Below are 24,732 nucleotides of genomic sequence, written 5' to 3' on the forward strand. Positions count from 1 at the left end.
ACCAAAACAGCTTATTTTCTCAGTACTGAATAAACTGAAGCCAGCAGTAGTAAATGGGAGTCCACATATTGTAGTAGCCTGGAGAAAGACATAACAATGAATCAAAGCTGCCTTTCCATACCTCCAGTACTTGAGATCCCAATGAGAAAAGTCAACGCATTTTTGTTCTCTGATATTTCTTTCTCCTTCTCTCTCTCTCTCTCTCAGAAAGATCTCAATGCAACAAGTTGCTTAAGGCTTGAATTTCAGCCAAAAAAAGTCTGGAGCTCACCCTGGGGAAATCAAGACCCAGGCCTCTGGCTCAAATTTCAATTCTCTTTCCAATATACCAGGTGCTTCAAAACAATGAGGCCAATAGTAATGGTGAGGGGAAGGAGCACTGAGGTGAAGGAGAGGTGGGAGGGTAACCTTTTTAATAATAAGGAATATTGATGTACCATGTATATCGCTAGAAGAAACCTTAAACATCATAGGAGTGAGGAGTAACATAAAAATCTCCGTAAATTCAATCAATTTATTCATCACCTGTGAAAGTTCTTTTTCTGGTTCCCCCACATTGAGGGAAGAAGATTGTCATGCAACTTTATTAATTTTTCTTTTCCTTTGGATACCCGCTAATGACTCTAATGGGGCAGGGAATTGAATAGAATGACAGACATTTTGTTCTTTTTCTGCCAAGGAGCAGTGCTGGGGCCAACACCAATGCTTCTTAGAGGAAGAGAATTAACTTGGGGTTTAGACAAAAGGGAGACAGGTGAGTGCTACTTCTTCCTTGGAACAAGATGTCTGCCACACAGTGTACTCAGGCTCCCTGAAAGGAGCCCAGCTAGGAAGCTTAGGACCAGTTACAATCACTGGATTGTGAAAGGGGAAAATCTTGCTTAGAACTTTCAGCTTTTTATACTGTTAACAGGGTAACTCATAAAACCCTCTAATCTTTTCTGCCCTTGGTAAATTCTGTTGTATTTGTAAAAAAAAAATTCTACCTTATCTCTTATAAGTAATAAATCCCTGCTAAAACTCACTTGCAATTTGGATCTCGTATGTGAAAGAGAGGGCAGACACTAAGAGAGGAAGCTTCTGGAGATGAATCTGAAGTGAATATAGGTAATGAGGTAGAAAGGAGTGCTCAAGGCAGAAGGAGCAAGTTGGATGTAGGATATGAAATACGAGATAAGACGCAGGATGTGACCAGCTAGAAAACTGATCAAGAAGACTATGCATTGAAGTCCCCCATTGTGGACTTATCTGCGTGCTTTCACAAAGCACCCCCCAACCACCTGACATTACAGAACAGCCCTTCCCTTCCCCTTTCCTGTTCCCTTTGCTTATCTGTATGGACTGTGTGATATTCCAGGGCAGCACTCCTCCTCCCCTTCTCTTGTTCCCCTTCCCCTTATCCCATCAAACTGCCCATAGACCATAACCTGGCTCAGTGCTCTGCCTCCCATAGGGAATAGGGCTCTGATGCTCTGGCCTCCCATAAGGAACAAAGCTGGCTGGAGGATGTGTTACCCCAATTAATGCCTTTCTTTAACTTGGAGACAGTCTGAGAAATTCCTTCAAGACACTGGATCCACTCATCTATTCCTTGTCACCATGGTGCACCCCAACATTTTGAGATGCCCGGGAAACCCAACATAGGGAGGTGAATCTTGAGTGCTATGTAGCTGTGGCCAGATTGCAGCACAGAAAAAGGAAACAGGAGACTTTCCCTGTGTGGGTCAATCAATTATTTAATCAAAAAGCATGTGTGGTGCATCTAATATGTACCAAGCCCTGGGCTGAGCTCTGGGGAATAAAAGGACAAAAGATGAAACAATCCATACTTTCAAGGAGTTTACATTCTATCTGGGGAGATAACATGACCTTATAAAAGCATATGCAGATTAAAGAAAAACTAAATATAAATGCAGTTAAATACAAGGTAGTTAGGGAGGGAGGAAGGTTAGGGTAGGGAATCAGTGCAACCTTCACATGGAAGGTAGTGGTTGAGCTGCATGGAGAGGGTGGGAGAAATTCTATGAAGCAGACATGAGGAAGGAGTGCATTCCTGCCATGGTGGTGGCGGGGGTGGGGGTGGTGCTGGGGGGGGGGGTGTTGACAGATGCAAAGGTACAGAGGTGGGGGATGGATTGTTATGTTTGAGAAAAAATAGCCAGTTGGTGTAAAGTGAGGGATGCAGAGTTAGGTCCACTTTTGATAGGAGTCAGTGGATTTGATGGGTTTCCCAGGGATATTGTACTAAGGATTCCTAAACTGGAGAGAAGGTTAGACAGACAGAAACACCTCTAGAAGTCTGTACCTACTGGGCAGGTACAATAGTGAAATATAAGACATTATTCTTTCCAATGAGGAGGTTATAATCCACCTGGGGATATGACATGCACAAAGCACAATTAGAGAATCATGCAAAATTTCTACGTAATTAGGGGCAGCTAGGTGGCGCCATAGTGCACAGAGTGCTGGGCCTGGAGTCAGGCAGACTTGAGTTCAAATATGGCCTTAGACACTTATCAGCAGTGTGACTCTGGGCAAATCTCTCAAGCACGGTTTACCTCAGTTTCCTCATCTATAAAATGGGGATAATGATAGCACTTACCTTCCAGGGCTGTTGTGAGGATCAAATGAGATATTTGTAAAGCTCTTAGAACAATGCCTGGCACATAGTAAACACTATGTAAATATTGGCAACCATTGTTATTAATCATTAGACCTAGAATCAGGAAGACCTGAGACACTTACTAGCTGTGTGACTGGACATGTCACTTAATCTTCTCCAGCCTCAGTTTCCTCATTTGTAAAATAGGAATAATAATAACAGCACCTACCTCCAGGATTATAGTGAGGATAAAAATGAGGTAGCATTTGTAAAAGCACTTTGCAAATTTTAAAATGTCATGTAAATGCTAGCTAATGTTATTATTAATAGTAATATTTTGTTGTTCAGTTGTTTCAGTCATGGCTCTTCATGATTCCATGTAGGATTTTCTTGGCAAAGTTATTGGAGCAGTTTGCCATTTCTTTTCCAGTTTATTTTACAGATGAGGAAACTGAGGCAAACAGGATTAAAGTGACTTGCCTAGAGTCACACAGCTAATAAGTGTCTGAGGCTGGTTTTGAACTTAGGAAGATGAGTCTTCTTGACTCCAGGCCTGGAGCTCTATCCTGCGCCACCTAGCTGTCAATATTAATATTTAATAAAGTATAAAATTATGTAGTAGAGACCATAAGTCCTAGAGGAGAAAGAGAGATCAATGTGGGTTGAAATCATTGAGGAAATCCTTATGGAAGAAGTGGGAATAGAACTGAGCCTTTGAAAGCTGAGAAAAATCAATTCAACCATTGAAATTCCAAGACAAATTAACATTTTGAGTTCAGGAAAACATTTAATTTCCAGTCCTAACTCTTATCTTCTGTTGCCATTGAAATTTTCAGTTGAAGACTTCATTCTATATTTTAAAAGCCCTTGCCACATGTTGGCCTCAAGGTTAAGAGCTGTGATCTGGGTCTCAGCAGGCTTCTCTCAAATAAAGTGAATAAGAAAGCAATTAGGCTTGTATACTCTTTGTACACTGTATTTGATCTAATTGATACCCTTTGCTATGTTCCTACCAAACTTCAATAAAGCCTTGAGGAAATGTGTAAGGAATAAGTGACTTGACATTCAAACCCCAGCAGTTATATGTTTGATTATGGGAGCGACGTGTATATATTATCTCTCCACTCATTCCTCTGCAAGGTCTAATTATGGTTGGGTGGTGACCCTGAGCTCTTGAAGTCTATGCTAAAGGAAAAGTTTCACATATTGGCTTGGTGCCAGACTATATATCTTTCCTCTGATGATCAGTCTAGCCAAGGGTAGAGAAGCTTATCACCAGAGCTTGGGCCACCATATGATGACTTTTTTTTTTTAGTTTGCTTAGATTCATGAAACCGCTTACTAAGGTGTCAGGGGTAGGGCGGGATAGAATAGTTATCACATTGATAAAATAATAGATCCTTAAAGTATGAAAGTCTCATGTTTAATCAGTGATCAAATAGCCATGAGTGAATCAGAAGCTTAAACTTATCAAGGTGGGAAAAGTCAAGCTTTCTTTCTTCTTCTTCTTGAAGTGGATTGACAAATTTCCATTTTATGAATATGGGAAATATTCTGATTTGAAGGCACTGCCCATAGCATTTCAAACTGGTGGAGTAACTGACTTACTTGATTTGAGAGAAGCCGGAAGTGGGGACTTGGAGTTACAGAAGCCCACTGGAGAAGTATGGAACCTTAAACTCATTTATACTAAGGTGTTGATTTCAACAATTTGATTCAACAAATCTTTACTGGGTGTCTACTATGGGCAAGGCACTGTGCTAAGAGCTTTGTTACAGATACATGTAAATACCTAGTTGTGGCAGCCGTTTCCAAGTCATAGGTGCCCAGTGTTGCCTGGTATTTCCCCTTTCATTTTTCATTAGGCACCAAAGTGACAGAAGTAGGGCTGGGAAAATTTGGTTGACGAAGGATGATTGCCAGGCTCATGACAAGTTGTGAGCTTTAGGACAGAGGCAGCTAAGTTGCTCACAAAACTCTGAGTATGGTCTGAGCCAGTTTAAAATGTAACTGGGAAATATTTAACAAAATAGTTAAAAATATAATGCAACACAGATAACATTAATTTGTGGTCTTCTGTCAATATGCTGCCTGGAGGGATTTGTTTCTGTTTGAGTTTGATACTACTGCTCTGGAAGGATCTTAAAAGGCTGGTGTGTCATTTTGTATTTCTTTTTATCTCTACTCTTGAGAAAGTCAAAATGGGAGAGTGAAATCTTGGTTGGAATCCTGGTTAGAAGGGGCGCCAAAGTGAGATGGAGACTAGTAGAACATACAAAATGGCCCTTGCTTGCATTCCCTTAGGCGGCTGGCTGAGGCTTCCTGTAACAAATTTGTCTACCTGATATTTAAGAGTTGAGAGCATTTACTAGGAGAGCCAGAAGCAGAGACTCTTCCCTTGGTTTGCTGGGCAGCATTAGAATAATAGAAGGGAAGGGCAAGCACTTATTAAGTGCCTACTATGTACTAGGCCCTGTGCTAAGCCCTTTACAAATATGATCTCATTTGTTCTCACAACAACCTTGGGAGGTGGGTACTATTATTATATCCATTTTATAGTTGAGGAAGGGTAGCTAGGTGGTGCAGTGGATAGAGTACCAGGCTTGGAGTCAGGAAGCCTATTCAGGAGTTCAAATCTGGTCTCAGACACTTACTAGCTATGTTACCCTAGGCAAATCAATTAACCCTGTTTGACTCAGTTTCCTCATCTGTAAAAACAAGCTAGAGAAGGAAATGGCAAACTGTTCCAGTATCTTTGACAAGAAAACTCCAAATGGGTTCACAAAAAGTTGGACACAGCTGAACAACAAAAATAGTTGAGAAAAATGAGGCAGAGTTTCAGTGACTTGCCTAAGGTCACATAGCCAAGAAGCATGAGAGACTGAATTTGAACTCAGGTCTTCCTCAGTCCAGACCCAGCACCTTATCTACTGTTTCATCTAGCTAATTCTTGGTACATCCAAGAACCTCTAACTGTATCTCTGTCGACATGATTTACTTCCTCCTCTCCATGAAACTTTGAAAGTGTGTCTTTTCTAAAGTCATTTGGGTGTGCATATGAGAACCACCTGCAGAAGACTGTGTGAGGAATCAGAGAGACTAGTGGGTTTAGCCATTGAGGAGTCTGCATGCTAAACCTACCTGTTTTGATTTCATTCAGTAAATGATCTTTAATTTATATAATTTTCCTCTCAGGGCACATGAAGTTGGAAAGAAGATGAAGGCAGGAATGTGCTGAGTCAAATTCCACGAGCTGGTTGTTAAATTTTTGAAATAAAAATTTACACCCTGGAAATCTATAAATGCTACAAATCAGGGCTTGAGTTATTGTGTTATTAATTGTCTAGACTTAAGAAAGTGGTGGAGAAAATGTTATTAATGCCAGCTGTTAAACATTTACCAACACATCCCTTGAGGGAGTTGACCACAAGCCACTCCTGAATGTCCAAAGGGACAAGGGTGTTAGAGTAGTTAGGGTCCTGCTCATGCCCAGGCTTGGTACTCAGAGCACCATCTGAGGGCAGATATAGAGAATGTATCCTAAATGGCCTTATCTCCCAGTTTTACTGTTTAACAGGGAAACTTGTCCCGTTTAAGCCTTGTTCCTGGTTCAATGACAATTTTTTTCTAAAACAACCTCCAAGGTATTTCCCATTCAACAGCACAGACCTGTCTATGACTTAGTAGAGAATGCAATCTCTGATAAATGTTTGCCTGCATTTTGCCATAATTAATTATTAAAATGATGAAATTCCTTTCTTTCCTCCCTCCCCCTTGAAGCAGCTAAGTGGTACAGTAGATAGAGGGCTGGGCCTCGAGTCAGGAGGCCTGAGTTCAAATCCAGCCTCAGACACTTATGACCCTGAGCAAGTCACCTAACCTCTGTCTGCCTCAATTTCATCAATTCCTCCTTCTTTCTTCCAAGTCTTCATTTCTTTAAAGAAGCTTCAGCAAGTGATTGTGCAAAATGGAAGCAAGAATGAGAGAGGCTGTATCACCTCTAAATTCATATGATGATGCTGGGGAAAGCACACTAGATTTGGAGTCAGAGAACCTAGGTTCAAATCCTAGCTCTTTCTATGTGACCTTGGGTAAGTCACTAGGTCTAATTTTCCTCATTGGTTAAAAAAAAAAAGAAAGAGTTGAACTAGATCATCTAAGGTCTCCTGCAACTCCAAATCTATGCAATGTACTTTGTCTTCCAGACAGCAATTGTTACATGAATTCAAAGATTTTTAACTTTCCTATTAAATATATTTGAATTGTTTAACTGAAATTGCCCACCATAGCCTTAAGAATGTCTGGTTTTGTTTTGTTTTGTTTTAATCATAGACCACCTTTTTTCCTTAATAGAAATCACTCTTTAAAAATGCCACTTTACTCCTCCCCTATTACTTTGTACACACCTATTTGTGTACATAGGTTTTTCTTCAACAGAATGTAAGCACTGTGAGGGCAGGAACTATTTTCTTTTTCTATCTTTGTATCCCCAACACTTATGAAGAGTACATAGTAAACTTAGCAACTGTGTATTGAATTGGTATCTACAAACACAAAGTCCTTAATGGAGGGGTTACAATTTAATAGGAAGGAGAAGATGAGCTTTACCGTCTTTTATGATATCTCATTTGAATTACATAAGATCTCTACTCAGGGGATGAGCTTGAACCTCTTGGGAATCCCATTCCATTTAACTTCGGGGAAAAAATCTTGATTTCTTTTTTAGAGTTTTAATATGGGGGAGGGGTTGTCTGTGTGTATTTGCACACATGTGTATGCATGTGTTTTGATTTATTTTTAAAAGATAGAGACTTCTCTTCCCAAAATGGCACCTGAGGGAATAATCTTTAGCCCTTTCTATTGGCACTTGCCCAAGAAGATGCTGAAGAAGATAAAGGGAAACCTGTCCCAGGTTAAGTCTTGTTCCTGGTTCAATGACAATTTTTCCCAAACAGCCTCCAATGTATTGACTATTCTACAGCACAGCCCCAAAAAATGTGTGTGTGTGTGTGTGTGTGTGTGTGTGTGTTAATGTGTAAATGAGTCAGAGGCAGACAGATTAAATTTCCCCTTAAAGACAAGTTTAAAAAAAATTTAGGAATATATACACACATACATGTGTGTATTATATGTGTACATACATTTGTGTGTATATATGCACAGATATATGTATGTGTGTTTGTATGTGTGTGTGTATGTGTGTATATTCCCTAAAGAATCTAGCTCTGTTCAGAATGAGATTTTGCCAACCCCAGCACATCTGAAAAAGAGTTCTTGCCAAATTCCCAAATGCCACTGGTCCACTGGTTTCTTAACCCTTTGTCTCACTGCAAAACCCAGTAGCTTATAAATCCTTGATGCCAATCAGGATTCAGAGCCCATTTCTGTGCAAATAAATTCCTTGCTGTTAATTTGTGTAGCCTCCTGGCCTTGCCAAGGTGCTGAGGAGTTTATTTATTGTTGCATTCCTATGCAGTAATACTTCAATGAATCTCCTCTTCCTTCCTTGAATCCTACTGTCATCCCCAACCCCCACTTCCTTCACCACCAGAATCTGAGCAGGAGTCAGTACCAACAGTGGATTCCTTTGGAGTCTGGTCCATCATTCCCTTTTTGCCTCTGGCAGTGTATTTCTGACAGGTGCAGAGCAGTCAAAAAAAAAATGCCATCAAGCATAAAAAAGAAAAGAAAAAAAAAACCCCAAACGAATGTAACACGTCTTTGTTCAGCTTTTTTATTTATTTCTGCTGCTACTCCCTCTGTGGATTCAAATGGAACTGGGATTCAGAATGGTCTCCATTTCCTTATTTAAAAAAATAATAATAATAAATCACCACAGTCCCCCTTTTCCTCAGCCCCTCCTCTTCCCCTTTAAAAAGCACAATGTCAGAACCAGGCTAGAATCAATCTTCATGCCTTTGATTACCCAAAGAACTTCCTATTCCAAGTTTTGGGGTAAACAAAAGTCCCCCAGTGCCCCATTGCTGAGCAAGTTGCAAGTGGGATCTTTGGAGATTTATTACAATCATCTTTCTTGCTGTGGGATGCTGCTGGTGAATGGTATTTTCACAGAGCACATAGAGGTATGTGTGAAAACCAGAAAAAACTAGACAGGCTTCCCCCCCTCCCCCACCCCCCGTCCCTAACCCCCTTCTCCCAATTGCAGGCAACTCCTATGCCAAAGGTGGTGAAATGGTGAATCTAGTGCCAGGAAAATAAATCTCTCCTCTTTGCATTTTAATGAGTGGATGGATCTAATTTCCAGGACTGAGCCACTAGCCCTTGCCAGCTCTCTGTGCTTGGCTTTGGTTTTTAATGAGCCCACAGAGCAAATTTGCCTTTTTTGAGATATTTGACATCTGTCCGGAGGACTCTTCAAGAAGCCTCCAACTGCAGAAACTAATGGGATAATGAGCCCTCCATTCTTCATCTCTTCCAAAGGGCTCCCCCATTTTAATATATCTACCTTTACTTTGCTAGACATGGCAAGACAATACAGAATAGAGAAGACTGATTTGAAGTAATGCACATCTCTACGGGTAGGATTTCATACATTGCCATTTGCCGGCTTAGTATAATGCCCATTTAATGGCTGGCATGCTGTTCAGAAAGGAGACTGAAATACAAAGTATTTTGACACTGAGTGGTACAAGTGGAAGCCATGAATGAGTCAAACAACAGATGGAAAACTCTACCCGAACCTTTTATTGGCCATATGCCATTTCTGAGAGTTGGCCAACAGCAAGATTGGTTGCTAATATATAATGATTTAAACAGCAAAAAAGAGTAGCTACACTTTGTTTCTTGATGCCTTTCCCCCTAGGCTTGCCTGGCTCCCTGTTTGCTTGGCTGGACTTGGTTTTTTTAATGTGGTCTTGTCACTTGGAGTCTCCAAGATGTGGACCTCTCTTCCCAGTGGGAGAGAGAACCACATAGGAACTTATTTCCCTTATTTCCTCAGCCTTTCCACTTCACAGCTAGAACATCTCTACTCATATTTAACAAATCTTTTAAACTTATATATAATATATATGTATGCATATATATGTATACATACATATATACACATGGATATAGCTCTTTTTACACATTGTGACATTTAAAAAGTTCAAGAGACATAGTTTTGGGGTAATCATTTTACTAATAATGCTAGCATTTTATTAATAAAAGGAATGGACATTTGGCCAATCTCTCTTGGACCAAAGATGAATCATGGCAGTGGGCTCACAGTTTATATGCCCTTGGAAGAATGGGTATTCCTGAGTGTGGCAATCAACTGTGGTTAACAATTAATGAAAGAATGAATATTGCAATGAGAGGTGGGCCTATTCTAATGAGGGGATGGGGGAAATCTAACTTTGATCATGTCATTTACTTCCAAATCACCTCCCTGCCAGCCTTGTGGAAATCTAGACAAAGGATCTCTATTCCCCACCCAAGCCTGAACAGAACACAATGGGCTTCAGCTTAAATTCTCTTTAAAGGTTGAGTGGGGTAGCAATACCTAAATTGAGGAGAATGTTAATCCTATCTGCTATTATCAGTCCTGACCTTGCACAGCATGTCTTGAAATGAGGACTTTAGAAAAAGGAGAACTCTGGATCTCCCCAAGTCATTGGTTATTAATAATTATTTCTCTCAATACATACACACATTTATATCTATCTATCTATCTATCTATCTATCTATCTATCTATCTATCTATCTAATCTATCTACACATCTCATGTAACCCCTAGTGGATTCTCTTGTAACAGCATGACCAAGTTCCTGCTAGCCTGGAGGAGGCAGAAAGATGATACACTGGAAAGAACACTGGCTCTGAAGTCAAAGGACCTGGGTTGAATTCTTACCTCTGAAGTCACAGTCATGCAAACTTCATTGGCTCCCTATTGTTTCTACCATCTACTATAATAATAACTAGCATTTACATAGTGCTTTAAGGTTTGCGAAGCACTATACAAATGTTATATCATTTGATCCTCACAACAATCCTGGAAGGTAGGTGCCATTATATCTCCATTTTACAGATGGGGAAAGTGAGGTAGACTTGTCCAGGGTCACAAAGCTAGTGTTTGAGGCAGGATTTGGATTCAAGTCTTCTTGACTCCAAGTTCATTGCTCTTATTCACTGTACCTACTAGTAGCTTCTGGCATTTAAAGCTCTTTACAACATGGATCCAACTTATCTTTCCAACCTTACTATACATTATTCCCCTTCATGCACTCTAGCGTTTGGAAAAACTGGCTTTCTTGCTCTTCTTCACATGCTACTCTATCTTCTGTATTTAGAATTTTGCACTGATTATACCCAGGCCCTTATACCTGGAATATATTCCCTCCTCATCTCCACCTCTTAGAATCTCTTGTTTCCTCCAAAACTCAGCTGAGTGACACCTTTTCCAGGAAGCCTTTCCTGTTTTCTCCTCAGGAGCTTATGCCTTTCCTATGAAATTACTTGGTATTTGTTCTGTATAAATACATAATTACAAAGACCTGTTTTCAAATCCTTTCTTAACCCTACTAGCAGTGTAACCCTGGCCAAATCATTATACTTCACTCTCCTCATCTGTAATATTAAGGTAATAATAGCACATATCTTATAAGGTTATTGTGAAGATCTAGTAAGATAACATATAGAAAGATCTTTGCAAACTTTAAAGTGCCATAGAAATATTTCTTCTTCTTCTTCTTCTCTTCTTCTTCTTCTTCTTCTTCTTCTTCTTCTTCTTCTTCTTCTTCTTCTTCTTCTTCTTCCTCTTCTTCCTCTTCTTCTTCTTCTTCTTCTCTTCTTCCTCTTCTTCCTTCTTCTTCTTCTTCTTCTTCTTCTTCTTCTTCTTCTTCTTCCTCCCCCTCCTCCTCCTCCCTCTCCTCCTCTTCCTCCTTCTCATTATGCTTGTATATGAATATGTTGTTTCTCTCATATAGAATGTAAGTTTCTTGAGGGCAGGGCCTGCTTCACTTTTGGTTTTGTATCTCAAGTGCCTAATACAATGCCTGGCATACAGTACGCGATTAATAAGTACTTAGCATCATGGGATGATTGATGTAGAGCTAGAAAGGACTTCTAGTCTAATCCTTTTATTTTAAATATGAGGAAACTGAGGCCTGGAGATATGAAGGGAATTGCTAAAGACCATACAAATGGTAAGTGGCAAAACTGGGATTTGAAACCAGGGCCTTTGACTCTAGTCCTCTTTCCACTCTTCTGCTTATTACTTAATTTGCAGCTGTGCTTGCTCTGGCCCCACTATCTGAGGATCAGGCCTATTTTCTACCCCTTCTCTTAGGGATCTCCAGTACTCTCAAGGGTTTTGAGGAAGTCTTTCTTCTCTGCCACTGGTAGAGTCACCACTGATTGTGTTCCCCCAATTTTAGAGTTCCAAGAACGCTAATTTCCTTTAACCACTTACCAGTCAGCTTGGATTTTACAAAGGATATTTACTTCAAAGGTATATCAAGCACACATATACAAACACTTTCAGGCTATAATCCTTGCCCCCCCCTTCTTTCCCTGCCCAACCCCCACAACAGTACCTCAGTCTCTGGGGAAGGGAGGGATGGAAATACTCACAGCTTAATTCATTTCCTACATAGCATTAGTCCCACCAAACTCAACTTCAAAGCTTTCCCAATGCATCCCATGACCCTAGCTAGCTTCACCAGGCTTCCCTAATGGACCAGCTGAAAATCCACCTTGGAATCCTGAGTTCCAGGGTCCCCATTTCTCAAACTTTTGGGTCTAAGACTCCACTACCTGCACCAAGAAGTGAAAAGGTCAAATGAAACAGACCAAAACCCCTGGCCCATTTTTCAGAGTCATAAGGTTTAATTGGAGGGGAAGATGGTAGCTGTTAGGCCCTTTTCTCAGCCTGTATGGTGTCACATGCTTTCAGTTAATCCTTCAAGTCTGGTAGCTTTAAAGAACCAGGAAGTTCCAGCTATTCAGCCAATAGAAAGAGGCTGCTCCCAACCACAAGGGAGGCCAGTACAGAATATGCACTCCTGTTCCAAGGGATCCTGTCTTTCAGAAGCAAGTCTCTGGCAATTCCCACATGGGTACCTCCAACTTGAGTGATCTGGTCATTCACCAACACCCAGTACTTATTAACAGTACCAAATTGTTGGAAGCCAGCACCTGGTAGTGGGCCCCTAACCCCGTGAAAACACCAAACCGCAAGCAGCTTGTTCCAGGACAAACCGTATCATACATGTTTTCGTCAACAGATGTACTAACCGCAAAATGTTGCCATACCGCCCTGGAAAGTTCCGGAGGCCTATTTTTTCTTTAGCCCCTCCCCACTTTTACCCTATATAAGCTTGGAACGCTCAAAAATAAAATTAGATTGCCTACCATCTTTTTGGTCTCGCTCCTCCTTTCACCCATTCCTTTCAGCCAGGATCCTCCTCGACCCCCCACGTATACTGGCCCTGCAGGTCGGGGCAAGTGGCGCCCAACGTGGGGCTCGAGGTTCGGACTTCTGCCAGGTGGACCAGCATTGAGAAACGATTCGTCGCGACCCCCTCCTTCTCATCGCTCATGAAGAGCCCCTGCGTTTTGGTAAGTTGAGTTTTCGTCCGCCTCATTCTAGTCATGGGTTCCAACCTTTCTAAGGAACAGGTCTTTATCCAAGACCTTAAGTATGCTCTTAAGGAGAGAGGAGTTATAGTTAAGAAAAAGGACCTTTTGAAATTCTTTCTTTTTGTAGATGAGGTCTGCCCTTGGTTTATGGTTACTGGCCCAGATATTCATCCGGGAAAGTGGCAGAAGGTAGGGAGAGACCTCAATAGAAAATTGCAAACTGAGGGGCCAGAGGCGGTCCCTCCCTCGGTTTTTTCTTACTGGGGTATCATCAGAGACATAGTGGAATCTGCCCCTGGAGCCACCGCAGGAAGCGCAGGGGTGGACTTGTGTGCCGCCTCCACCTCAGTATTGACCCCTGAGGGTGGTCCATATTATTCCTACAGGCATCTTTGGCCCCCCGCCCCCTGACTTCTATTTTTTCATCCTTGGTCGTGCCTCCGCTACTATCAATGGCCTCATAATTCATCCCTCCATTGTGGATAGTGATTATACGGGGGAAATTCAGATACTTGCCTCAACCCTGAAAGGGCCCCTCACTGTCCGTCAGGGACAACGCCTTGCGCAGGCTCTCCCGCTCCCCCTACAAACTCCATACCCTGCTCTCGCCACTGTTAGAGGCCACTCCAAGCCTGGTTCCTCAGACATCTATTGGGTCCAGGCCATTTCCCAGGACCGCCCCATGCTTACGCTTTTTATTCAAGGCAGGCTTTTTGAAGGAATATTAGATTCAGGAGCTGACTCGACTGTTATTTCAAAAGATAGTTGGCCATCTTCGTGGCCCCTTCAACCATCCATGACACACTTGCAGGGCATAGGTCAATCCCACAATACTCTACAGAGCTCTCAATGGCTGCCTTGGCAAGACAAAGAAGGAAATAAAGGGACTGTTCGGCCTTTTGTGGTCCCCGGCTTACCTGTCAACTTATGGGGAAGGGACATTCTTTCACAGATGGGGGTAATTATGTGCAGCCCAAATACCGTTGTGACCCGTCAAATGCTCTCCCAGGGATTTCTCCCAGGGCAAGGATTAGGCAAGAAAGGTCAAGGGCAACTGTCCCCAATTGTTGCTGAAGGGAGAAAAGGGCGAGCAGGCCTTGGTTGTGAGAGCCCAGATAATCAGAACCATTTTTTCGTGAGGGCCGCGGGTCCTCCTGCACTCCAGGCAGATAGGATCTCGTGGAGAAATGACCTACCCGTCTGGGTAGACCAGTGGCCCTTACCCAAGAAAAAACTGGAGGCAGCGTTTGCTTTAGTGCAGGAGCAACTAGCTGCAGGGCACATAGAACCGTCTACATCCCCGTGGAACACGCCCATTTTTGTTATCCAAAAAAGATCAGGTAAATGGCGACTCTTACATGATTTACGGGCCGTCAATAAAACTATGATTCCTATGGGGGCCCTTCAACCTGGGCTCCCCTCCCCTGTAGCCATACCGCAAGATTTTTCTAAGATTACAATTGATCTTAAGGATTGCTTCTTTTCCATTCCCCTCCACCCTTCCGATTGTCAGCGCTTCGCTTTTAGTGTTCCTATTACCAATTGTGTGGGCCCTTCTCCGCGCTTTCAGTGGAAAGTTTTGCCACAAGGCATGGCTAATAGCCCTACGCTGTGCCAAAAATATGTTGCCCAAACAATTGATCCTTTTCGCTTGCAGTATCCCAAGCTTTATATTATCCATTATATGGACGATATCCTCCTTGCAGGACCAAATAATGAGGAATTGACTCAGGTATCACAGGAGCTCATTAAGGCGTTGGAATATCGGGGCCTTAATATTTCCCCTGATAAAGTACAAACCTGCCCCCCCCAGCTCTTCTTGGGATTTGAACTCTTGACGAATCGCATTCTCTCCCAGAAGGTTCGCCTACGAGTGAGTCACCTTTGCTCCCTTAATGATTTCCAAAAATTACTGGGAGAATTGAATTGGCTTCGGCCATATCTTAAGATCACTACAGGGGAACTGAGACCCTTGTTTGATATTCTTAAAGGAGACTCCGATCCAAATTCACCCCGCTCTCTCACGCCGGAGGCCCGTAAGGCCCTTGCCTTAATTGAGCAAGCCATTCATGATCAACATATTGGCTATTACGCTCCTCAAAAACCTCTTTGGTTCTTAATTTTTTCCACCGCTTTTTCCCCCTGGATTGTTATGGCAGGGACATCCGTTATTTGGATTCATATGCCAGCCACACCTACAAAGATCCTTTCTCCTACCCGCATTTAACGGCGGGGCTCCTGCGCCTCGGCCGAGAGGCAGCCCTTCGGCTTTTTGGTCGGGAACCAGATCATATTGTTTGCCCCTACACTGCTTCGCAGATTCAATGGCTGCTTCAGAATGATGATGATTGGGCAGTTAATTGCATTTCCTATATGGGAACTATAGACAATCATTATCCCTCAGATAAGCTCATTCAGTTCTTTCAGAAAACACCCGTGGTCTTCCCAAGGATCACCAAGGCGGAGCCCATAGAGAGGCGCCCATTTGGCGTTCACTGATGGGTCTGCCACAGGGAAGGCAGCCTTTAGTGTTGATGGGAAGGTCACCTCTTTTGACACCCCTTTCACTCCGCGCAGCTGGTAGAGCTCGCAGCGGTCATTAAGGTTTTTGAATCTGTCTCGGGCCCCCTCAATGTTTATACTGATAGTTCCTATATTGCACAGTCAGTCCCTCTATTGGAAACCGTCCCGTATATCCGTCCCTCCACTAATGCGTCTCCTCTTTTTGCCACTCTTCAGCTTCTAATTCTCTCCCGCAACCACCCCTTTTTCATTGGTCATATTCGTGCCCATTCCGACCTCCCCGGTCCTCTTTCTGAAGGGAATGATCAGGTTGATCAAGTAACTCGTCGCATTCTGCTTGCTCTGTCTGCCTCCCCTGTTGAGGCTGCCACACAAGCCCACAAGCTGCATCACCTGAATGCCCATACGCTTCGTCTCAAGTTCCCTATAACCCGGGAACAAGCCAGACAGATTGTGAAACAGTGCCCTGGTTGCCTGACCCTCCTTCCTGAACCTCATAATGGCATCAATCCCCGAGGTCTTATCCCCGGGGAACTTTGGCAAATGGATGTCACTCACTATCCCCCTTTTGGTCGGCTTAAATATGTTCATGTGTCCATTGATACCTTCAGTGGCTTCATTTTTGCCACCCTGCAACCTGGAGAGGCCACCAAACATGTCATTAATCACCTCCTTAGTGCCTTGGCGGTCCTCCCGCAGCCCAAAATTCTTAAGACAGATAATGGCCCTGGTTATACCAGTTCTTCTTTCAGATCTTTTTGTGCACAGTTGCATATTAAGCATGTTACTGGTATACCCTATAATCCTCAAGGGCAAGGAATTGTGGAAAGGGCCCATCAGACACTGAAAAACATGGTCCTGAAATTACAATCAGGGAGGGAAGTTCTTTATCCCAGAGCTGGCAATGCCAAAATTGCTCAATCACGCTCTTTTTGTTTTAAATTTCTCACTCTGGACACTGCGGCAAAGAGTGCCGCAGACCGCCTTTGGCATTCCACTACGGCCCAAACCTACGCTCAGGCAAAATGGAAAGATCCCCTGCTTGGCAAATGGCAGGGCCCTGATCCTGTGTTAATCTGGGGCAAAGGCCATGCTTGTATTTATGACTCAAAGTGCCAAAATGCTAGATGGTTGCCTGAAAGGCTGATTAGGTTGATGGACAAGCCAGAAACTCATAATGCCGTCCAGGGAACCACACCCCCTGAGACACCTCTGTTTTCTTTCTCTGTTTTACAGAAAATGACGATCCTCGTAATTTTCCTCCTGTTCCGTGGGAGCCACGGTGGTTTTCAATCTCCTGACCCAGTAGCGCTCAGCCGTGCCCTCTTTGGAAGCCCTTGTGACTGCGGCGGGGGCACGTTCACTGTCCGTCCCGCCACCTACACGCAAGAAGTGGACTGCGGGGAAAAGACAGCCTACCTCGCCTACCGTCATTCTATCACGGCGTCTCCAAACCCAAGTGGGAATGCGTAAGGAAGCCCCGAGTTATCCCTCCGAATGGTGACCAGCCCGGGCCTTGCCCCAGTGATTGCAACTACCCTGAGGCCTTGCACTCCACATGCTATAGTTCTACCCAGCAGTGCAGTGGCAGCTCAGGAACAGTCTATCTTACTACAATACAGGAGAGAATATGGTGGCACAGGAGGGGACTGGGATATAACTAGCCAAGGCCTACGTGGAAGTACCAATAAGTATGCTCAGGCTTCCTGTCGTAAAGAAAATATTGGAAAAAATGTCTGTTGGCCCTTCATGCACCTGTCCATATCTCTGATGGGGGTGGCCCTACAGACCAAATTAGGGAACATGAGGTTAGGGAACGATAAATGAAATAATTAAGAGTATGTACCCCCCATCCATTACCATCCACTTGCACTGCCCAAACCCCGGGGAACGGACCTAGATGTCCAAACTTCAGAAATCCTTGAAGCAACACTTAAGGCCCTTAATTACTCTAACCCTGATTTGGCTGCCGATTGCTGGCTGTGTATGGCCCTTGGCACACCCATGCCCATAGCTTTGATATCCAAATGGCTCCACATCCACAAATTGTACACTTAGTCCACCTTTTAAGGTACAACCTGTTGGTCTCCGCCCCTCTCCTTGTATCCAAGCCCCATTTCAGAATTCCACTGCTGATATTGATGTTGGTCTCGCTACCTTTGCTAATTGCTCTGAAGTCAAAAACTATACCTCAGGAACTCTCTGTCCCCTGCCGGGACAACTTTTCGCCTGTGGGGGAAATATGGCCTACTCTGCCTCCCCCAGAATTGGACAGGACTCTGCACACAAATTTCAATCCTCCCTGATATCGACATCATTCCGGGAGATGAGCCTGTCCCACTGCCCAGTTTTGATTATATTACTGGAAGACCCAAGAGGGCTGTTGCATTTATCCCCCTCCTTGTTGGCCTTGGGATTACAGGGGCACTCGCTACCGGCTCTGCCGGCATAGGAGTTGCTGTAGATTCATATACAAAACTATCCCATCAATTTATTAATGATGTGCAAACCCTCTCGGGGACGATAAATGACCTTCAAGACCAAATTGACTCCCTGGCGGGAGTCGTTCTTCAGAATAGGAGGGGCCTAGATTTACTCACAGCAGAACAAGGGGGAATTTGTTTAGCCCTACAAGAAAAGTGTTGCTTCTATGCAAATAAATCTGGGATAGTGCGGGATAAAATCAAAAAACTGCAAGAGGATCTGATTAAAGACGCAAAAACTTTTTGAAAATCCCCTCTGGAGTGGCTTGAATGGAGTCCTCCCATACCTCCTCCCTCTCTTGGACCTTTAATTGGTCTCCTCCTACTTTTTCTTTTGGACCCTGGGCCTTTACTAGACTAACCTCTTTCATTAAAACACAGATTGAGGCTTCTCTTAAAAACACCGTCAATATCCATTACCACCAACTTGCTTTGTCAGAAGATCCTAGTGATACCATGGAAGAGGGTCTCCAGTTCTCGAAGCTCGTGCAACCGGAATCTCGCTGCTCGCGGTGGTGGAGAAATCTTAAGGGTAAAAAGTAATCTGGCAGCTGTGAGAAAGCCCATGACGGGAATATTGAGGTCCCATGTGTCAAAAAGATAAGCGCGGCTGCAGTTGCTTCCCCATGACGGGAATAGAGTGAGGCCATGATGGGTTACATCGTGGGGACCCCTCGCTTAGCCTAAGACAGGGACCACTGCCACTAATGCGCTTTGAACATGGAGGCCGACCTCATAGCCTAAGACAGGCCTCTCACCTGCTATTTTAAATAGAAAAGGGGGACATGTTGGAAGCCAGCACCTGGTAGTGGGCCCCTAACCCCGTGAAAACACCAAACCGCAAGCAGCTTGTTCCGGGACAAACCGTATCATAACATGTTTTCGTCAACAGATGTACTAACCGCAAAATGTTGCCATACCGCCCTGGAAAGTTCCGGAGGCCTATTTTTTCTTTAGCCCCTCCCCACTTTTACCCTATATAAGCTTGGAACGCTCAAAAATAAAATTAGACCTTGCCTACCATCTTTTTGGTCTCGCTCCTCCTTTCACCCATTCCTTTCAGCCAGGATCCTCCTCGACCCCCCACGTATACTGGCCCTGCAGGTCGGGGCACCAAATGGGACCTACTTGTTTCCCCTCATTTTACTACAGATCAGGAAACCAAGACCAAGGTCATGCAACTACTTAGTGGCAAAAAAACAAGTCTCCCGACTCTGTGGACCGTATTATGTTGCCCCTCATAGTGTCCATTTGACTTCATCACAGTTCCAATTCTAGAAATGCTATGACATCTGAATAGCATGTGAGAGCCTTTCCAACTACAACAGTCAACGCTTTTAAGTAATATTCTGTTGATGAGCTTCATTAGTGGCGCTCATAGATGACCTTTGGCCTGTGATGACAAAGTACTGATTTACTTTGAGTTTATATGGACACCTGAAGAACACAGAGTGAAACCTAGAGGCTAGATACAAAGAAGACATTGCCCTGGCCTGTATCCTTCCTCAAAGAATGACAATAACCCTAGCACATTCTAAAGACTTTTAGAGAGTTGTTTGTTTTTTTTTTAAATATATCAAAGGCATCCATTAGCTTCTCTTTAATTTCTGAGCCCTTGACTCTTAAATGAGCTAGGTAAGGAGGCCATCTGAGAACACTTATTTTGCAAAGCAGATGTGCTATATCATCTTTTTTACTGTAGGGGTTCCTGGAAATATGCCTTCATAAAAATCTTCAGAGAAGATTGAAGCAGACTCTCTCAGCCTCAGTGTCCTCAGCAGCAGCACAGTTGGGATTTCAACCCAAGTCTTCTCCAATTCCAATGCCGGCTCCAATGCCAGTAGTAATAACTAAAATAATAATGGGTGTTAAAGCACTACACAAATGTAGAGGATTTTTAAGGGCCTGGAACAGTACAGGGAGCTTCTGGATAAGGAAATTCTCTCTACCAATGCATGTTCTGCCCTTTTTTCTGCAACTTAAGAATCGTTTAGAGCATTCAAAAGGTAGTTGATCTGCCCAGGGTCACACAACCCGTAAGTGTCAGAGGCAGGAGACTTGAACCCTGGCTTTGATAGTTTCCTGGATGGTTTTTTATTCATTATATCACAATGGGATTGTTATTCTTAGAAAATCGTTGGCCAATGGGCAACAAACTCCAGGCCTTTCCTCTCTTTCTTCTTCTCCTTTATTTTCTCTAGTGAGCCCAGCCTGACCTGATTTCATCCTAGACCTGCACCATCCAGCATTGACTGATCCAAAGCACCCTTTCCTGTAGCCAGAGAGAGTCTCCAGTGGTTACACAGGCCTCCCCTTCCCCCCCCTCCCCCAACAGCTGGTGCTTCAAAACCGGAAAAGTTTTTTGGGTTTTTTTCCAGCTGCCAAGCCTGTAACTCTTGTGGTACATTCATTTGCCCTGCGTGCTTGAGGGGGAGGCCTGTCTCGACCCACATGTGCAGTCGAATGTGAACCTGCACCTGATTTGTTGCCATTTCTGAGGCCTCAGCACTTATCCTCATGCACATTTTTAAAGGAGCAGTAATGGCTCCCCAGCACCTCCTTAAATCCACCACAGCCTGTGAGTTATTGCTTCATCTGCCCTCTCCTCGGTGTCTGATGAAGCACGGGCAACAGCTGCTGAGGATCCTTTATTTAAAACCCAGCATCATCAACTCAGTAAACCAGGTTAACAACTGCATTGGAATTGTCTTGGTTGGCTTTGCAGATAATCCTGCAAATCAAATGATCAAACCCACCAAAGCTTTCTCCCACTCTTCACCTTCCCCAAACCCCCACCAAATCCCTGATGACAGATGTTTTCAGTTCATTCCAGTTAGAAAAAAAAATCATCAATTTATGTCTAAGAAGCTTTTTAAAAAACTAACAGTAATAGGTCCTTAATTGGGTTTCTTTTTGGAAAAAAGTGATAGACATTTTTAATTTGTTATAATCCGACCAGAAAATTTGGAAGCAAAGAAAAGATGGTGAAATTTGCATCTCTCTCTCTTCTATATTTCTACCATATGCATTTGGTTTCTACTGGGTTGACCAACCTTCCTTCCTATGACATCAGTATTCTGAATAGGCCCTTTCTCTGGCACAAAAGTTCATTTTTTTTTGTGTGGCTGTAATATAGATGATAAATACAATGGGTTGTAGAGTTATTAATTTGATGATGAGTTAGAAGTTGCCTCAGAATTAGAAGATGTTTGAAGAAAATCTACTATGCCTGGATTATGTGAGTGTTTAAGTGCACCCCTGTTCTGAGACTAGAACCATTTTAAAATCAAAAATGAGTTTTGAAAAAGGGGAGGACATTTATGGTATAGAAGAAAAAACACTGGATTAAGAATCCAGAGATGTTTTCATTTCTGGCTCTGACACTAACTTTCCGGTTAACTTCAGGCAATACATTTTGGCCTAGAAGTTTCTCATTTGAAAAAGAAGGAATCATAGGTGAGCTAGAAGGGACCTTACAGGTCATCTGGTCTACCTTTCCCATTTTCCAGATGAGGAAACTGAGGCCCAAAGGTTACATAATTTGTAAGCAGCTGAAGCCAGAATTTGAACTCAGGTCTTCTGTACCAGTGAGTTGGTCTAGATTTGCCAAAGTTTAATTTAAGATTTTATGATTATATCATTTAGTCAAATCTCATGGCTTAGGCTATGGCTCCTCCTTTTGTTCCATATATCCTACATTTCATTTAAGGCTACTTAAAAGAAATACTTAGTAGGACTTTAATGAGAATGGAGGAAATAATTCAGAGCAATTTGATATCAATGCACACACTCCATGCATTCCCAATCTATGACCCTATCAACCGCTCAAATCAGCATCTTCTCCAAACACCCAGACAGGGTCAAATGATAAAGGCTCAGACATGCTGAATGCATAAGCATCTATTAAGCATTTACTGTGTGCCAGGGACTATGCTAAGCACTGGGGATATGAATACAAAAAGCATGACAGTCTGTGCCCTCAAAGATCTAATATTCTAAAAGAAAAGATAAAATGGGTATAATTTAGGGGACTCTTGGCCAGAGAGGGGGTGTTTGGGAGGGAGGTGGTACGCTGTGGATAGAGCCCTGAACTTCCTCTCAGGAAGGCGCTGTTGAGGTGCTTCACTTGTTGGTCTGACTCTTCATGACCCTTTTGGGCTTGTTTTTATTTTGGCGGAGGATGGGGGGGGCAAAAATACTGGAATGGTTTGCCATTACCTTCTCCAACTCACTTTACAGATGAGGAAACTGAGGCAAAGAGGGTTAAGTCACACAGCTACTGAGTGCCGGAGGCTGGATTTTGAACTAGGATGATGAGTCTTACTGATTCCAAGCTCTAGCTACTGCACTACCTAGCTGCCCCCATGTCAGGAAGGCCTGAGTTTAAATCTTACCTCAGACACTGATTATCTGTGTGACCCTCTCCACTTCAGTTTCTTCGTATGTAAAATGTGGATAACAATAGCTCTACATAATATAATATACAATAATTATAACTCCCAGGTTGTTGTGAGGTAACACTCATAAAGCCTTTTTGCTGTATTAATACTAGCTATTATTATGTAGATCCTGGGTGGGAGCGTGCCAGGATTTTGCCTAAGGCTTGTCACTCACAAATCTTCCGTGGCAGATCAGCTTCTGTTAACGTGGTACAGGGACATGAAGCATTCTGTTATCTCATCCAAGGTTGTTATCAGCTGCTGAGCAAGTGCGTCTGGCTTCTTTATAATGGTAAAAACAATAGCTGCCATTTCTATAGCACTGCACTTTCCATATCTTTTCTCGTCCAATCCCCACAACAACTTGTGAAACAGGTATCATGTTATTATCCATATTTTACAGATGATGAAACAGATCATCAAAAGATGTTGAGTAGGGGCAGCTAGGTAGCACAGTGGATAGAGTGCCAGCCCTGGAGTCAGGAAGACTTGAGTTCAAAACTAGTCTCAGACACACAATACTTCCTAGCTGTGTGACTCTGGGCAAGTGACTTAATCCCAATTGCCTCACTAAAAAAAAAAAAAAAGAAAGGGTTTAAGTGACTTGCCCAAGGTCACAGAGTTCATAAATGTCCAAGACAAGACTTGAACTCAGGCCTTCTTGACTTTATTGACTCTCGTACTCCTTTATGATCATGGCTCTGATGTGGTTTAGGGGTTCAGGGGTGCTGAGACCCCAAAATCACAACACATGGGTCCTGTCCGAAGGAATTTGACCCAAGCCTTCTTTCAGCCAAAGACAAGGTTTATTAGAACACCCATCATATTGGACAGACTCTTAAGGAGTCTGAACATAAGTAAGCAGTGGCTAGATTATAAGAATCTGAGCCGTGGCTAGATTATAAGAATCTGAACATCTTAATGGAGACAAGATGGACCTTATATACAGAAAGCATGTGGAAAGGACCCAGGAGTGGCCAGTAAGCTGGGGTGAACAGAACTTCTGGGACCTGGATCTCCAAGGCCAAGGGAGAATGGAGCCTAGCTAGGAAGACAATGGAGGGGAGATTGGGTGTAGCCACAGTGAAAGGCTAGTTGATGGGATTATAGCCTCAGGTGAACGCCAGAGATTTGTGGGAAAGCTCAGGGTTTTTCCTTTCTGAGGTCTAGATCTCAACCCCATCAGTTCCACTGTCCAAAGACAACTTTCTCTTTTTTTTCTTTCTTTGGATGATTACATATTATGCTTATTCCTATGCAAGTCCTGGGGAATTTCTCCACCTTGGGACATAAGCTGCTTGGCTGAACACATAGTCACAATAAACTAGAGAAGGCTGACACCAGGGCACCATTTCCTGACTCTTCCTCCTCCCATTCAGATTCAGCCTCTTTTTTAAATCCCTGCCTATTTTCTCTGTTAATTGCTGTACTCCTCAGCCTTGCTCTCTACCCTAGGGTCCCTTCTAAAGGAACAGGGGCACAAGAGCAGAAATTATCCTTGGCATTACCTATTAGGGTTCACCGCTGTCTGGGTAATGCTGGCAGAAAATATGGTTATATAAAATTGTTGCACACTCATTCTATTTAAATACATATTTATTGAGCATCTTCTAATATGAAGAACTTTGCCTAAAGTCTAAAATATGGAACCATGACTGCCCGATACAGGAAAATGAGCACCGGATTTGTATATGAAGGATCTGGATCCAAATTCTATCACCCTCTTGTAATATTCTATTACCTTAATATACCTAAATTTGTTTAGATATGTCCCAATTTGATGGGCATCTAATTTGTTTCTTCTTCATACCTACCACAAAAAGTGCTGCTATGAATATTTTGGTGTGTCTGGAACCTGTCTAGTAGTAGAATCTCAGGGTCAAAGGGTGTTAGCCACTTCATTAGCATAATTCCAAATTCCTTTCCAGAATGGTTGTGCTAATTCATAGCTTCATTAATATTGTTTAGAGGAGCCTGTCTTTTCACAACCCCTCCAACAAGGACAATTCCCATCTTTTGTCATCTTTTCCAAGATGTTGAGTGTTAGGTAAAGCTTCAAGGTTGTTTGCATTTCTCTTATTTGTGATTTGGAGCATTCTTTTAT

At 43.0% G+C, this 24,732-nt stretch overlaps 1 protein-coding gene and 2 long non-coding RNA genes across 3 annotated transcripts in view; all 3 read left to right on the top strand.

Moving 5' to 3' along the window:
* Nucleotides 1–5,902, top strand: part of LOC110207639 (uncharacterized) — a 52,105-nt gene extending 46,203 nt beyond the window's left edge. Inside the window, exons 2-3 of the long non-coding RNA XR_002324265.1 lie at nt 680–754; nt 5,798–5,902. This is a non-coding gene — a long non-coding RNA (uncharacterized LOC110207639). The remainder of the gene's footprint in view (nt 1–679; nt 755–5,797) is intronic.
* A 2,612-nt stretch (nt 5,903–8,514) lies between these two features.
* On the top strand, nt 8,515–17,323 carry LOC144456397 (uncharacterized). The gene is made up of 3 exons (XM_078151630.1): nt 8,515–8,685; nt 12,947–13,162; nt 16,943–17,323. Exons 1-3 carry the CDS (start codon nt 8,515–8,517, stop codon nt 17,177–17,179), a joined length of 624 nt encoding a protein of 207 aa, XP_078007756.1. The 3' UTR covers nt 17,180–17,323.
* Nucleotides 17,324–17,366: 43 nt separating this feature from the next.
* Nucleotides 17,367–19,212, top strand: LOC110200183 (uncharacterized). The gene is made up of 2 exons (XR_002322195.1): nt 17,367–17,514; nt 18,571–19,212. It is a non-coding gene; the product is annotated as an uncharacterized LOC110200183 (long non-coding RNA).
* The last annotated feature ends 5,520 nt before the right edge of the window (nt 19,213–24,732 follow it).

The sequence above is a fragment of the Phascolarctos cinereus genome, unplaced genomic scaffold (assembly GCF_003287225.1).
Source record: "Phascolarctos cinereus isolate Bilbo 61053 unplaced genomic scaffold, phaCin_HiC Scaffold_3;HRSCAF=262, whole genome shotgun sequence".
Classification (NCBI taxonomy): domain Eukaryota; kingdom Metazoa; phylum Chordata; class Mammalia; order Diprotodontia; family Phascolarctidae; genus Phascolarctos; species Phascolarctos cinereus.

Excerpts from the sequence above, each read along its gene's own strand:
- LOC144456397 (XM_078151630.1), top strand. The coding sequence starts at position 8,515 with ATGCCTTTGATTACCCAAAGAACTTCCTATTCCAAGTTTTGGGGTAAA. Across the intron at positions 8,686-12,946 it reads TTTTCACAGAGCACATAGAG|ATTGCCTACCATCTTTTTGG; the intron begins GTATGTGTGAAA and ends AAATAAAATTAG. Across the intron at positions 13,163-16,942 it reads TGAAGAGCCCCTGCGTTTTG|AAAATGACGATCCTCGTAAT; the intron begins GTAAGTTGAGTT and ends TCTGTTTTACAG.